Below are 15,461 nucleotides of genomic sequence, written 5' to 3' on the forward strand. Positions count from 1 at the left end.
ATTCAAATCCAGGCACACCCGTCGCCAAAGGCCGGGCTTTTAAGCACCGTGTGATAGTACCCTATCCTATCAAGGATTCTGTGGGGTTATTAACAGAGCCAAATACAAAGTCAAATTAAAAATAGCCAATCACAACCCAGAGGAATATAAATAGACATAAAAAGCAAGTTGAAGGAAAGGTGAAATAAAAACATTCGGCTCATGAAGATAAACATATTTGCTAGGTTTCTCTTCCAGATTATCTCTAAATTTCCAGATGGTGCAGATAAAAGGGGCTATATGATCTACTGCATTATCAAAAATCAAGGACCACACTAATCCCTTACAGAAAGAGTTATCTTTGAATTTAAGCTTTCTTTCCTACCATGTGAACAAAGCTCCATCAAAATCCAGCAGTGTGACATAATGTTGTTGTGAAATGTTTATGCAGCCTCAGAAGAGCCTGGGATATAAATGCACTCCTGTTGTGTATCAGCAATAGAAGCGGGATAAAGCTGTCAGAGGAGGCATTGGCAGCCAGTAATCCTGGATCTAGTACCTTGGTCTGTGAACTAGAATGGCTAAGGGTGTGTGTGTGTGTGTGTGTGTGTGTGTGTGTGTGTGAGAGAGAGAGAGAGAGAGAGAGAGAGAGAGAGAGAGAGAATGTGTCTCCCTGGAAAGAAAAATGTTTCATAAGCTACCAAGGTTCTGATTAGGGAAATTACCCTTGCTGTCAGTCATTCCCAGGTCAAAAGCTTTGCTTCACCAGATGAAATTATCTCATCTCAAAATGGTTCTTTCCAAGAGCAGAAAATAAAGCTGCTCAACCCTGGGGTCAAACACATGGACTCCTTTCGCACACGTAGCAGGGTAGCAGGTATAGTTCTGGATGTGACTTTGCAAGTGTTCACCCAGACACAGAACATTTTATCTGAGAAGATAAATCCTAAGAGGGAAGAATTGTCTGGTAGAAGAAGCAAACCAGGGCTCTGAACTCATGGTTTTTCCTGTTGGATTTCTCTCCCAGCAAATCCCACTTGTAAATTGGTTTTGATTTCTATTTCCTCATATTCCCTCATAATCCAGAGTTCAGAACCAGTTGGCACTTCAGCCTGTGAGTGATTGGAGGAAAAGGACAGCTGACTTGAACTGTGACCCTGGGGACTGTGGTGGAGGACTGGTCAACCCATATCACTCCACTTCCCTCTATGCTCTGAGCCCTGGGATCTGGGGACTGGAAGAGACTGGGTCCAAGTATTAAATCTGATTTTGAGGCAACTATCTGGGAGAATGAAGCCGACCAGCACCCACTAGCAGGGAAGACGCACTTTAAGGAAGGTCTGAGACGATGAACTTGACCTAGGGCTGAAGACGCACAAACTACCAGGGCCCCAGCCCTAGAACTAGGGTGTGTGGGGGGGCATCTCAACTAAACTTTCGAGCTGGGTGTGAGGGCTTAACTCTGAGGCTACTCAGAAGACTGGAATTGTTTACGTGTATCAGCTCCCTGGGGGGCCGGAACTGACTCTCCAGGAGACTCCATATGGAATCCTTACTTTCCTAAGGAACAGAAACCCTGGGGGGCGGGATGGGCAGGTGTGGCGAAGGCAGACCCACACCTCTCTAAGAGAGGTCGCAGTGATCGAACTGTGGCATTAGGAGACACATCAACCACAAGTGCATACTTAAACATCAGTTAAGTGGGAAATATTGTCAATTTCATCTTTTTTTCTCAATGATGCTACATGTAGTTTTGGTGTGCTTTTGGTTTTTGGTTTTGGTTTTGGTCTTTTTTCATCGCCAGTTTGTTTCCAACAGTGTAGAAGCGCTAAGTGATGTGTGTCGGAACCTCTTTTTCAGTGCTGGAGTCGGCCGGACAGGAACATTCATTGCCCTGGACAGGCTCTTGCAGCATATCCGGGATCATGAGTTTGTGGACATCCTAGGGTTGGTGTCAGAAATGCGGTCATACCGGATGTCTATGGTGCAGACCGAGGTAGGGGCATAATCACATGTATTTTTAAATTTGCCCTTGACTGAAAAACTTCCCATTATTCAATCTCATACGTCAAAACCATTGTCTCGAATTTTTTTTTTTTTTCATCTGCCGTTCCCAGTTTCTTATTGTGCACATTCAAACTGCTCCAAGGTATATAAGAAACAGATATTAGTCTCTAGAAATCCATTCGGTGTACTGTGCCCGCACTTTTATTGGTGTTACATGCCCTGCAGTTACCCAGAGCACATGGGTGTATCCGTAAGGGAATAAAAGCTCTTTGAACAGACTGAGAGTTCGGTGAAGGTGACAGCCATCTGGGGAAATGCCACCAAGTGGAGACTTTAAAACTGATGTGATTTAATTTCTATACAAAATGCTAGATTTGATTCAATAAGTTTGTCATTAGTTTGCCCTTCCTGTGGCTCAATTCACTTTTGATGATAATATGGGTTGACTTTGTGCTTTGTGATGAAATAAAATCCTTGCAATTTTAAGGATTTCCAGCCTCTCATCTACCAGCACTGCCAATCCCTTGAGCTAAATGAATGGAATCGTCATTGTAACAACATGGAGGCATCCCCAGAAATATATATATCAGTGCTACGTGCTCCCCTTCCTCCTCTTCTCCCAGGTGCTCTCCACCTCGAAGCCTTAAAACGCACTCAGGCTGGAGTGGCAGCCCCAGACAGACAGCACCACACTGCCCTAGAGCAGCAGTGGGTGTGCACCTGCGCGGGTTCACAAACCCAAGCACAATAGTTTCTTCGTAATCCGAGTCACCCAGGCGTACTCGCAACTTCTTAGCTTCAGGCGAACACTAATCCTTTTTCTCCAGGAGTGTGTGTGGGAGGAACACTTGAGGACTGGAGCCCAGCCTGGCCCGACCTCTGACTCAGTTCCCAAGGGATTAAAACCTGCCTTAATCTTCCTCATGCTTTTCCCACCAATCACCACTAGATGTCAGTATAACTCAAAAGTCCACAGTCCGGGCTGCCGTCTCAATGCTTCCGGTTTCCCCTTTCCCACCCTTTTTACTTTTCTCTCCTGCCTCCCCATCCCGTCTGACCAAGGCTTGGCACAGACCTTCCAATCTGTTTATTTCTGAGCTCTAGCAAGATCATAGCACTTTGGAAAGAGTAACTCATTCACATTCAGACGGCTCAGGGATGATTAGGAAGCAAGACATCTATTAGCGTGCTCACTTCCTTGAGATCACTCACGTTCCAGTTCTGCTACCTTCTAATTTACCACTGTGGAGACATAGACATTATCCTATTCTCATAAGTTTAAAATGTCCTGGTTTCCCAGACAAGCCCAACTACCTAGTGATTAAACAGTGCGTTATGAATCCGTCCATATTTTTGGCTTTCACTTCCATAAATCTGTATCCTCCTATGTGATTAAAACTCTCTGTTATGTATATTGATCTCCAAGCTTCAAAGGGCCACTCCTTATTTTAAGTATTTTGGATTTGATGAATTGTCTGCCCCCATTGACTTAATGCGTACCTTTTATAATTTTATAGACTGTGATTACAGCCTGTTGGCTTTCAACTTTCCAACGACAGCATCCTAATCCCTTTTTAAAAGGTTTACCTTCACACGGTAGACCCTCTATCCAATTTTCAGTGCCATTATCTTTCTTCACGTGTGGTAATCCCAGGACACCAGGGCCACCACCATGTGCCTTTCTGTAAAGCTGAGAAAAAGTTGGGTTTTCTCTGTAACTTTCTTTCCTCAAATTTTGACTGCTTCTTTGTTTATGGTCGTATTTTAGGTTGACATCTCCAGGGAAACAGTCTTTTTTAAGTACGATATCCCTTCCCTGAACTCTCGTGGGAAAATTCAAAGTCAGCAGAAGAGGCAGAGGTCACCACGGGTCACTTATTTTTCCCAACTGTTCCAGTTCACTCTTGAGTTCCCTCAGGATTTTGCAGTGATCCTCTCTAGTTCAAGTTATTTATTTATGTCGGTTTTGTTAGTTATGTCTGGAACAACTTGTCCAATGATTTACCTCTGTTTTCCTCATTCCTGTGCTCTTTGTGGCTCGGCCTGTAACTTGAATGTTAGGATTTCCTTAACATCCTCCTTGAGCTCATTCACGCCCCAGTCCTGCTGCCTCCTAGTTTACTGATGGTAATAATAAAGAGCAGAGTAAAACATTATTTTTCTTCATCATCCCAGAGCACTCCTTTGACACTAATGGTTTTCAAGAGGCCAGAATGATTCTCCAGCTGAGTCGATGTATATACAGAAACCACAGTGTGTTGTGTACAGCTTACCTCCCATGCTGGTTTTTAATTTTCCTACGCCCTCCTGACGGCCCATTGCCTTGATTCTAGTACCCCACCCCCTCTACAAACAGCAGAAGTCACTGATTAATTTGACCATATCCTCAGATGCATATTTCAGGTCCCTGCAACACGCCGCATGGGCCGTATTTTGATGAGCCCCCTTCCCCTTTCTCAGCTGACCAGGCACGCCGTGTGGACCCCTGCACAAGAGCAGCAAGGGGTAGTCAGAGAGTAGGGTGGTCAGGCCAGACCCCAAAAGAGGCCCGGGACCAACCCTGACCACTGTACAACTCACTTCGCCTCTCAAATCTCCCATTCCGATGAACAGATACACGCTACTATATATAAAATAAATAACGAACAAAGACCTACTTAACAGCACAGGGAACTAGACTCAGTATTTTGTAATAACCTATAAGGAAAAGGATCTAAAAACAAAATAGACATAGATGTATGTGTAACTGAATCACTTTGCTGTACACCTGAAACTAACACAACATTGTAAATCAACTATACTTCAGTTTTTAAAAAATTAAACAGTAGAAATATATTTTTTTAAAAAGCTCCCATTCCTCATCTGTAAAAAGTGAAGGACAACGTTCATTAGTTGTCTGTTGTAAAGTATACATCAGGTGAGCCGATATCATCAAGATAAGTGCTTTGAAATTGTAAAGTGCCACACGTGGATGGCCTTCGCCTCTCCTGGGCTCTCTTCTATTTTTATCAAAGGTTTGCTTTAATTTTCCTCTAATAGGCTTTCCCTGGAGGTCAGCTAGGGCCTTGCTTTGAGCAGCCGCTTCTCCTCATCGGCAGCCTCCTGGTTTCTCAGGAACTCTCAGAGATGCGTCTGTAAATCGTCTTTTATTTACCTTTCCTGTGGCCTAGCTACTTTACTTATTTATTTAGACACAAAGTTTGGCCACCTGCGTAGGTATGGGTTGAGAGACCAGCCAGTCTCTGAACTTACGGATGCCCTGTGCTGCACTCAACACCAGAAACAATGGAGGCATGTGTCATAACAAGGAAGGGAAGCTCAGTTACTGATGTGATATTGTCACAATATAAGGGATTATATTTTCCCCAAATTTTGCTGAAAAATACATGTGAGTCCAGGGAAGTTGGAAGTATTTAATTTTATCCTTTGTATGAAGTTGTCATACGAAAGGCTCCTTGAAATCCTGTGGTTATCTTAACTGGTTCTTATTTAAAGGTTATTTTTAATGGTATTACTTAGAAACTCCAGAAAATAAGGAAAAAGGAGAAACGACCTTGACTTCATGGCATAAAGACAGCTACTCTCAATATTTTGACATATCTCATCTCGGCCTTCATTCAAGTATAATGCTCACACAATTGTGCTCATATGCCCTATACACATATGCTAATTTTACATTCTGATTTTTCACTTAATATTTTGCTACCTGTATCGTCCCAAATTGCCTAAAACTCTATAACTCTCATTTTAAAGACTGAATACTGTTTCATTTTAGATATGCTGTTGCTTACTTAAAACATTCTCATTTTTATAGGACATTAAATTGGATTCTCTCCTTTCTTACTTTTATCTGTCCACAATGCCATTTATTAGCATTTTATTCATTGTATCTCCACCAACTGTAGGTAAAAATGATTGCTTCAACAAACTCAAATCATCATTGAATATTATTTTTTCCTTTAGGTTTGCTTACTTTATAGATAAAAAATAGTTTTAATTTACAATTTTTTATTATTCGGCCATTTTTTGCATATGGTTTAATATTTTCTCAGTTTACTTAAATATTTAATAAGCACAAACTAAGTGCTGGGTATTAGGAATAAAAAGACACGGTCCCTGCCTTCCAGGAATATTTGGTCTAGTGGTCAGTGTATTTTATTTATTTGTCACTTTAAGTGTGCATGTTACTGATGTGGATGAATTATAAACAAAGATGAAGGTATCAACATTTGTCATAATTCTAGAAAATATTCCCTCTCAGTTTCTGGTTTGCCTTTTATTTTATTCTTTTTACTGCTTTTTACATACAGTAGTTTGACATTTTTATTTGTAACTTATTTCATTGTTTAAAGTTTAAACAGTCCTTCCTTAAAGTAATCAGAGAAAAATTAACCTATATTTTCCTTTATATTTTTATGGCTTAATTCATTAAACTTCCTGGAATTTATTTCAGTGTATTATGAGGTGATGTGCTACTTTTTTTTTCAAATAGCCCCATGATTTATTGATTGAATATTCATTGCCTTTAGCATTAAGTAGTGATAGTCTAAGCCCTATTATTAATCAAACTATTTCTACAGTTGATTCTCTTGGATTTTCTAGTTATAAAATTGTGTCATATATATGGAATCTAAAAAAAAAAGAAAAAAAAAACTGGTTCTATGAACCTAGGGGCAGGACAGGAATAAAGACGCAGATGTAGAGAATGGACCTGAGGACACGGGAAGGGGGAAGGGTAAGCTGGGACGAAGTGAGAGAGTGGCATTGACATATATACACTACCAAATGTAAAACAGATAGCTAGTGGGAAGCAGCCGCGTAGCACAGGGAGATCAGCTCGGTGCTTTGTGACCACCTAGAGGGGTGGGATAGGGAGGGTGTGAGGGAGACACAAGAGGGAGGAGATATGGGGATATATGTATATGTATAGCTCATTCACTTTGTTATAAAGCAGAAACTAACACAACATTGTAAAGCAATTACACTCCAATAAAGATGTTAAAAAAATTGTCTCATAAACAATGAAGAATGTTTCCCTTGACATCACATCATAGCATTTAATACTGCCATAGTATTAAAATATTATATATTTGCACAAAGATATCTTGCTCTAAAACATGTCTTTGTCTTTTGCTCCAGGAGCAGTACATTTTTATCCATCAGTGTGTGCAACTGATGTGGATGAAGAAGAAGCAGCAGTTCTGCATCAGTGATGTCATCTATGAGAATGTCAGCAAGTCTTAGTTCAAAATCCAGACCAGTAAGTAGAGAAGAACCCATCATGGGCACCCTGTCTTAGAACAATGGGAGAGGACATGATGGGATACGACAAAGGCAGCAGTGGCTATTTGTGCTGACTCTGACCCCACAGAGGTGGTCACAGGGAGGTGGTCATAGGGAGAGACAAATACCATAGCGGATCTTTGAGCTTCAGTGGGCCTTGGTTGGTGGGTGTGGCATGCAAGAGCTTCAGCAACTCATGAAGATTTGCCCTCCATTCCCTCCACCCTGAACCTTAAATTACTCTGATATTGGATCTGTGCCTGCAATATCAGGATATTACCATCCAATGCTATTTATCTAGATACTTTATGCAAACATTTTACTGACTACAAGGGCCATACAAGGGGCTACAAAGAAGACATGAGCTGAAGTAGACACCCCAAAGACGAAAAACAATATTGACAATAGTCTTAGGTTAGCGGAGTTTTCAAATGCCTTGATCTCATCTATTATGTGAGTACTTACTTGAGAGCATCGTGAAAAAAAATCATAACACAGTCAATGCCTCTTGCGCACGTTTTAACTAGGAGATCAGACTTCGGAGGTGTAAGTAATCTTGGCTAAAGTAACAAGTAATCTTCTAACTCAACTCAGTAAACAGAGCATAGAATGTGTCTGAATATATTAAGTTTGGAGGGATCATTGACAGGGAGAGAGAGGACAAGGGTGCCTTGAGGAAGAAGTATGGAAGGATATGGACTAGTGAGTACCAGGATAGGATTAGCATCAGACCATTACATTCATCAACAAAGACAGACAGAAAGCACAAGGAGGCAGGAAGGATCAAGAATAAGGAAAGACAGACAGAGACAAATCTGCAGGTAGAGGGAAAGACAGAGCCACAGAAAGGAGGACTTGCACAGAGAAAGATGCACAGATAAACCCACGTCCACATGGGCTGTGGGGTTGAGTGTAATGAGAGCTCGTGCCATCACGGAGGAGGCGGTCGCTGTACTTCCAGCCACAGAGCTGTTGATGAGCGGCTTTGCTCTCCCAGGCTGCTTACCGTCTTCCTCTCTCTCCCATTTACAGGACAGGACATGATGTGAACCCATCCTCCCTTGCTTCCAAGAGTTTTTTGGGGGGCTCTACTAGCCATTTGCTAAAAAGAGCCCTGCTTTGTAGTATGTGGCCAAGGAGATAATTTATCTCATAGAAGCACCGGGAAGACTTAGCCTTAAAGAGCCTACAGTGTCTTTTTGGACTCTCACTTCTGGACATTCAATAATGGACCAAATTCAACTGGACACCAGAAAGGTCCAGACGCTCTGCAAAGGGCGGGAAGCACAACACTTCCGAAGAGTTTCGCTGGCCCTTTGCTGGTTGGGCTGAGTTTTTTGTTGTTGTTTTTAAGTGCAATAATTTTTGTACGTGTGTGATTTTATCAGAACGTTGAATTGTTTTCTGCCCGCACTCTTGATCCAGCTCGTAGCCCAAGAAGGATCAGGAATTGTTAGTGTCAAATTATACCTCATTGTTAAAAAGAGGCATGGCCACACATGAAAAAATGGCAATTCTGCGTCAAGGAAATTGAACCAGTGCTATCTATAATCCAACATAAGCTACTGGGTCAGGAGTGGGGAGGGTGGATCGGGGGAGAGAGAAGGGTTCTTCCCACAGATCAACTGCGTATCTTTTCCAAATATGAAGAGCTGTAATTCAGCTTCAAAGTAGAGTAGAAAAAATATTTAAGTCTTAATTGTTCTAGTTCTTGATGTTTTTTTCTTATTAACGGCTCAGTGTTTCTTCCTTGGCCCTCTTGGACTAATGCCACTGTCCAGGTTCTTTTTCAACAAACTAGATCTGGTTCAGAAGACTTTGAAGTCTCACTCTTTAGACTCCATTGCTGTCTGAGCAATCTTGGTGCCTAGAGTTTGCATTCCTTTTTCTGTTGACCTGCATACACGTAAAAGCTATTTCTTTGCGAACTATAGGCTGTGAACACGCACTTTCCTTCCCCCAAAGAGCTGGGAATTTATGAAGTTGTGGCAATGAACTGCAGCATGCTAGGACAATGATTTGCCTACATTTTTGGGGGGTGATATTGTCAAGCGTCTCTATGGATTCTGACAGAGATAACTTTCTGTTTCGTTTTCTTTGGGGTTGTCGGTTTCATTTTAACCTGTGTAACTAGCAACACTCTATTCTTTGCATTTTGTATAATTACAGTACGTAATTGTGTCTTGTGACATGAACACTGTCAGAATGGACACAGATGGCATCCTGAAGCCTGCCTGTTACTTTGTGTCGCTTCCTGAGAATGAAGAGGTGATGGATATACAAAGGAAAACATTTTGAGTTGAAAGTAAACACAAGCTTGCTGCTTCACTGGGGCAGTTGGCTGTCCTGAGCCTTCCTGTGTGTGTTTCAGGAGGCCGTGTCCCCCTCTCTGTGCATCCGCCCCTCGCCCTGGATCCCCGCTTTCCTGCGCATCTCCATGAAGCCATGTACACATCGTCAGTTTCACATTTTATCAGTGACCTTTGTAATGGTAAAGGATGCCAAGTCAACAGCTCTGCACCCCACTGTCTCTTGTCACCAAGGCCTGGCCACAGCGGAGCCTGGCACAGTTCTTTGCAAGACCTGGCCAGGCAGGGATTCTCAGGTTCGCCTCGTGGGGAGGTGGGGAGGAACGGCAGAGGCTGTCCAGACCCCGCAGGTTAACAGCTTGGGCTCCCCGGGTGTTGTCAGCTTTGACTCGCCCCCGCCTCTTCCTCCCCTTCTCACCTCCCTGCTGCCACCTTCTTCCCTTCTCACTCCCACCCCTTTAAGTCCCTTCTTGGGCATGTTAATAATGTACCACTCCATTCCCAGGAGTACATGTGGCTAAAGAAAAGTAGCAAGTGTATGTGTGACTTCCTTAGGTTTTCGCACACGGACAGGTCAGGAGTGAAGTAGGTAACGTTGGGTGAGCTGATAAGACACCTGCTGGTGCTGGTACATTTCCCACGTTCACAGACTGGAACTTTACTTCCCTGAAACTTAAAGCACTTTGTAAATATTTTATGATTTTCTTGAGCACCCCTTCCAGGTAGGGATCAAATAGTCCCAGATCAGTTTTCCCAAAAGAGAAGATGAAGTATCCAGAGTTAGATGGAAGCCTCAGAGTTTAGACGACAGAAAAGTCACACCAGGCACTTTACCAGATCATTCCTTCAGGGGTCTCCACAGCCGTCACTCTGTACATCACTGGTACACCGGTGCTCCTGAAGTGTACAGTTTATGATGGGAAAAGCATCCTTCTGTCTGAAGACTTGGGTTTCAATCCCAATAGATGACTTTGAAATGTATCTGTCCTAAGTCTCAGTTGATGAACTGTAGAATTACCTACTAAAAGCACCATATTTCACAGGTGTAAAGGGTATCAGATCTGATAATTCACACAAAGGTGTTTTGTATCTTATTCTTTCATGTACCCTAGGGGCCCCTCGAACCAGCTTAATTTTCACTCCAGGATTCAACTCTAAGGATTCCAGACAGGAGGCAGCTAGGGCCTCTGTGTTATTAATTACAGTGTTATTTGTAATCATCTGTGAAGTGCTACAGTGCACTGAACATAGAGGCATTAGCACAGGCATTCATAGTAGCCTACATGGTGCATAGAAAGAGCTGAAGATTTTGGAATAACAAAATATTTAACTTTGAGTGCTACTGAGATCAAATTCCTTGGCTGCAAAAGCCAATTTCTGAAGTTAATTGAGAAACTACCACTAGACTCTAATTTATAAATTTAATATCTAACACTAATACATCCATACCTACACATTCATTGTATGGCTTTATTTAACTTGAAAAGGAAGGAACGTGATGGATGGCAACTTTTTGGGGGGACAGTTCTAATTCGGGATTGACAATTTTCTACTACAAAGTCAACACTGCCCCCCAAATTTAAAATTAGAAAAATTAGTAAGGTTTTTTTTTCAGTTCTTATAAAATCTTTAATCAGATTCTATAATCGTTTCCCTTTTCTAAAAGCTGTCCCTGACCCCGGAAAGGGGATACATCTCTCAAAGAAGGCTGTGGTGTCAACGTGTAAAGCAGGGGCTGGAGACTTTGGAACTGAGTCTTTTGCAGACCTTACGAGAGCTACTGGCTAGGGGATTGGCTGTCAGCCAAGGGGGTAAAGTTACTGAATCCAATCTCTAAGAGCCAAAATCCTCCCTGCTTTCTAGCAAGGAGGCCTTCCTTTCCACCTCAGGAAATGTCTGACGTGATGTGCTTCAAATTAGCTGGCGCATTTCCTAGCTCACTGATCACGAGCCTGGGGCCTGGCCCAGGCTCAGAGCTCAGAGGCTGTGCCCAGGACTGAACAGAACAACCACTTTGGCCAAAGGAGTTAGAAAGCAACAAAACCTAACACACACAGACTTCTGCCTTTGGTTTTTAACAGCCTCTTTTGGATGCATTTGAAGGAAACTTGAGCCATGATCTCTCTGACTCTTGGCCTTCCACAGCAGCAGGAGTTTTCAGTTTCACTTGATGCCTATCACAAGGCCTGATCCTGGTGGGTCACTCAGTTAAAGATGGAGGATCATGTTTAGCTCTGGAAGTTGTATTATGAGGGACACGAACAAACTGTTCAGGGCAGGGTCACCTGAACCCTTACGACCTTGTGGAAAACAAAGGCCATAATCACAAGACCTGGGGCAAGTGGGGCTCTTAAGCCTGGGGTCAAGGACGAGTCCCTAGTTCATCCAATCATTCATTCAACAAATATATGTTTATCTAATCCACGGAATGAATGAAGCAATCAATGAAGGAAAGATTTTTTGACCACTTGCAATACACCAGGCACCAGAGACACAAATGGTGCCATAGGCTAACTTGTAAAACTATGTTATGGAATCAGAGTCTGGTTGTTGTTGGAAGGACTAAGAAAGCATGAGACAAGTCTTTTTCAGCATTTTTCACTTGTATAGCTCAAATGTTGTCAACCTTCTGCAGTCACACCAGTAATAGTGGTACACCTTTTTTCCCAATGGCTTAAGGACAGAAACACCAAGTTCTCATAGTTCTCGTTACTCATCAGGCACCACAGACCCTGACATGGTCCTCCCTTCTCGATGAGAATCAGCAAGCTAGCCTTCTCTCCTACTCAAAAAGACTCTCCATCCCTGGCAAATGGCTAATTCTCTTCTATGGAACACTTCCAGAGAGCTTCTGGAATTGCCACCTCCAGGGCAGCCATCACTTCATTCCTCAGAAAGCACTTTCTTCTCTTGGTTACACATCTAAGGAACTTACAAACATTAAGGATGGGGATGGGATTGAAAGTTCTAACCTCCAACCAGCCCCCGTGCTTTGGTGCTTTCCAAAAGTTTTCTCATTTACATAAGCTCAGGTGTGGTTGAAAAGGTTTTGTTCTAAATATCCAGACACCTTTACTGCTCTTATCACTTGGGAAATTCCAAGGGTTTTAGGAGTTCTAAATATATATTTTGGAGCTCTAGGGACAAAGACTAAATATATAGTTCCTATTACAAATCAAAATATCACAGGTGTTCCAAGCCAAAGTGAGAAGTAAAATCCAGTTCCTCTGATTTCCACCCAGGTCCCAAGCTGTCTGCTATATGTGTGATTCTCAATGATTAGAAGTTTCTAACTTTAGCCAAATGTTCATTCGTTCACCAAATGCTTACTGAGCAAAAATGCTATGGACCAGGAACTGGCCTGGGCCCTAGGAACACAAGGATAAGCCCCGATGTCTCCAGGCAGACAGCAGGTGGAGGTGAGGCTGATGGGGTTAAGGCAGGTAAATGAGACGAGACATCCTGGAGGCCCTGGGCCCTCCCTCCACTCCTACCCGTGGCTGAAGCCAGCAGAGGGGTGATCTGCAGAGCCCGGGAAAGCCCCTCACGTTCTTGGACCGATGTATGGCTCTATACCTCTCATGGATAGAGGCTTGAAGTCCAAATCGACTTTCCCATTTTGGTAAAAGGGCAGGCACTGTGGCACTGACCAGGGCTGCCTTGACAGAGGCCGGCTTTTAAAACTTTCCATTTGAGAAATAGTAAATTTCTAGCCCTCAAAGAAAATCATTTGTTGACTCAACATCCCATGTCAGGCACCGTGGAAGGGGCTGGGTCTATGAAGATAGATGAGACAAGGTCTCTGCTTAGAGGAGTTTACATTCTAATAAGGGATATTAGAATGGGAACTAAGGGCAATAGAGTGGTACAGAGGATGTGGTAGAAATACATAAAGCAGCCAATGTAGTCCCAAGAGGACAGGTGATTTCTTTCTGGAAGGGTCAAGAAAGGCTATACAACCATGTTGAAGTATTAAAGACTGCGGAGCCACATTAAAGAATACTAACGCTGTACACTCACCCCCGCGTGCAGCGAGCATTCAAAAAACACCCACGGCGTCAGTGACCGGGGCCCATGTGGGTAACCAAACCTCTGAACCTGCCTTCTGAAGCTTTTCTTCTTGATTGACTCCAAAATCAAAGTTTCTTTCCAGGCTTCCACAGACAGCTCCCGTGCATGTATTTTTCGGCAGAATCAAGTAGGTTTACTGTCACTGCAAATGTAACCAAGCATATTGGGGTTACATTGCCCAGGCACTTGCAGTCAGTTCTGTTCACTGGGAGGGAGGAGAAGGGGTAGACTGCACTCCCTGGCCCCTAGGCCCTGAAAATCTGCCAGGAGCAACCTTCCCTGCCTCTCCCTCCCTCCCCCCTCCTCTATCTACCTATCATCTCCGGATAGAGACGGTGGTGCCAGAAAGATGGAAGGGGGCTGGATCCCTGAGTTGCCACCTGGAGGAGAAACCCCCGCCAGCACTGGCCCATGATGTGATCCAGTAACACATTTCTACCGCGTCGTCATGAGATGCTAGCATCGTTGGCTATGGCAGTCAACGGGCCTTAACTAATATGGCAGCCTGAGGGTAACCTTTACGACTATGTTCCATCTCAGTAACGGTGGGAGTTTTTCAGGGCAGTGGTGTGTGACTACCCAATAAAATTCCCAGGAGACAGAACAGAGAGAGGGTAACCCACAAGGCAAATACGGGCTCAGGAAAAGGCCGCAGAATCATGATGGATTCTTTTAATAAATACATTTTTCTATGGAAATACATGTACTCTTTTCCAGAAGTGGTTTTCCTCCAAGTTAGATCTCTCCTTCTCTCTCTCTCTCTCTCTCTTTTTTTTTTTTGTAATTGTTGTCCATTTCCAAACCCCGTAACAAGACCATTACTCAGGAAACCCACTCAGATTTTTGAACCACATGCGAGGCTACTGACTCTGAATCTGAGTCCTGGGTTTCAGTGAAAAATACGCCCCGGAGTAGGTCCACATCAATGAAAGCTCAAATGTACAGGAGGCCGTGAGGCTTGGTATGTGGGGAGATTCTGAGCCTGTGTGTCATGGTAAGTCCAGAACAGTGGAAAGGAGTTCAAAGCCAGCTGATACAACATAATTTTGTTCAGTTCTGAGAACACCAAAACATCCACAGGGCTGTTTCAACAGGAAACGTTAACTGCAACCACTGCTGCCTTTACAAACACAAAGAACAAAATCGTCTTGGAAGGGTTCTTTCATGTTCAAAATCAACCGAATCACATCCTCCCTTAACCAATGAACTTGGGAAGCAGGACAGCACAGGGCCCAGCAGTACAGCAGATGGAATGGTTTAGAACAAGGGACTGTGTGGATGGAGAGAAATTCAACTAAGACTCTGCCCCTGACTGTGACTCAGTGGCCTCATCTGTGAAATGGACATAGTGATGGTAGCTTTCTCACAGGGCTTCAAAAAATAAAGAAGATAATGTGTGAGGGGCTGAAAACAATTCCTCGAATAACTTAGTATATTACATGGCTCTTCAGGACAAGCACGCCTCTCACCATCTCCAAGGGCCACCTTGGAATTCTTGAATACATTTGATAAGAGCATCTGAAGCCGGTGCCTGTGCTGGGCTGGCTCAGTTTCCCCAGGGTGACACCTGAACTACCCCGTCCCCTTCCACCCCCAACAGTCACGGACCTTGGGATATAAAAGAGGTGCAGCCTGTGACCCAAGGAGGACCCTCGTGCCATAGGCCTATGGTGCCAAACAGGAGCTGATCCTCTAGATCAGAGCCCTGCACTGCCTACGCCTGGCTTTCGACTTTGATTCTCTGCTACCAAGTGCATCACAGAACCCGCACTAGCGGGTTTCCCAGCAAAGCAATGCCAGGGCCTGGTTCAC

General features: G+C 43.5%; 1 protein-coding gene across 1 annotated transcript in view; it reads left to right on the forward strand.

The window, feature by feature from the left end:
* The window catches only part of PTPRO (protein tyrosine phosphatase receptor type O), a 227,340-nt gene extending 218,366 nt beyond the window's left edge, over positions 1–8,974 (forward strand). The window contains 3 exon segments of the mRNA XM_036867273.1: positions 1,840–1,975; positions 7,126–7,246; positions 8,302–8,974. Of these exon segments, the coding sequence (XP_036723168.1) occupies positions 1,840–1,975; positions 7,126–7,230 (241 nt within the window). The 3' untranslated portion in view covers positions 7,231–7,246; positions 8,302–8,974.
* Positions 8,975–15,461: the final 6,487 nt, after the last annotated feature.

Source organism: Balaenoptera musculus, chromosome 10 (genome assembly GCF_009873245.2).
Source record: "Balaenoptera musculus isolate JJ_BM4_2016_0621 chromosome 10, mBalMus1.pri.v3, whole genome shotgun sequence".
In the NCBI taxonomy this organism is placed as follows: domain Eukaryota; kingdom Metazoa; phylum Chordata; class Mammalia; order Artiodactyla; family Balaenopteridae; genus Balaenoptera; species Balaenoptera musculus.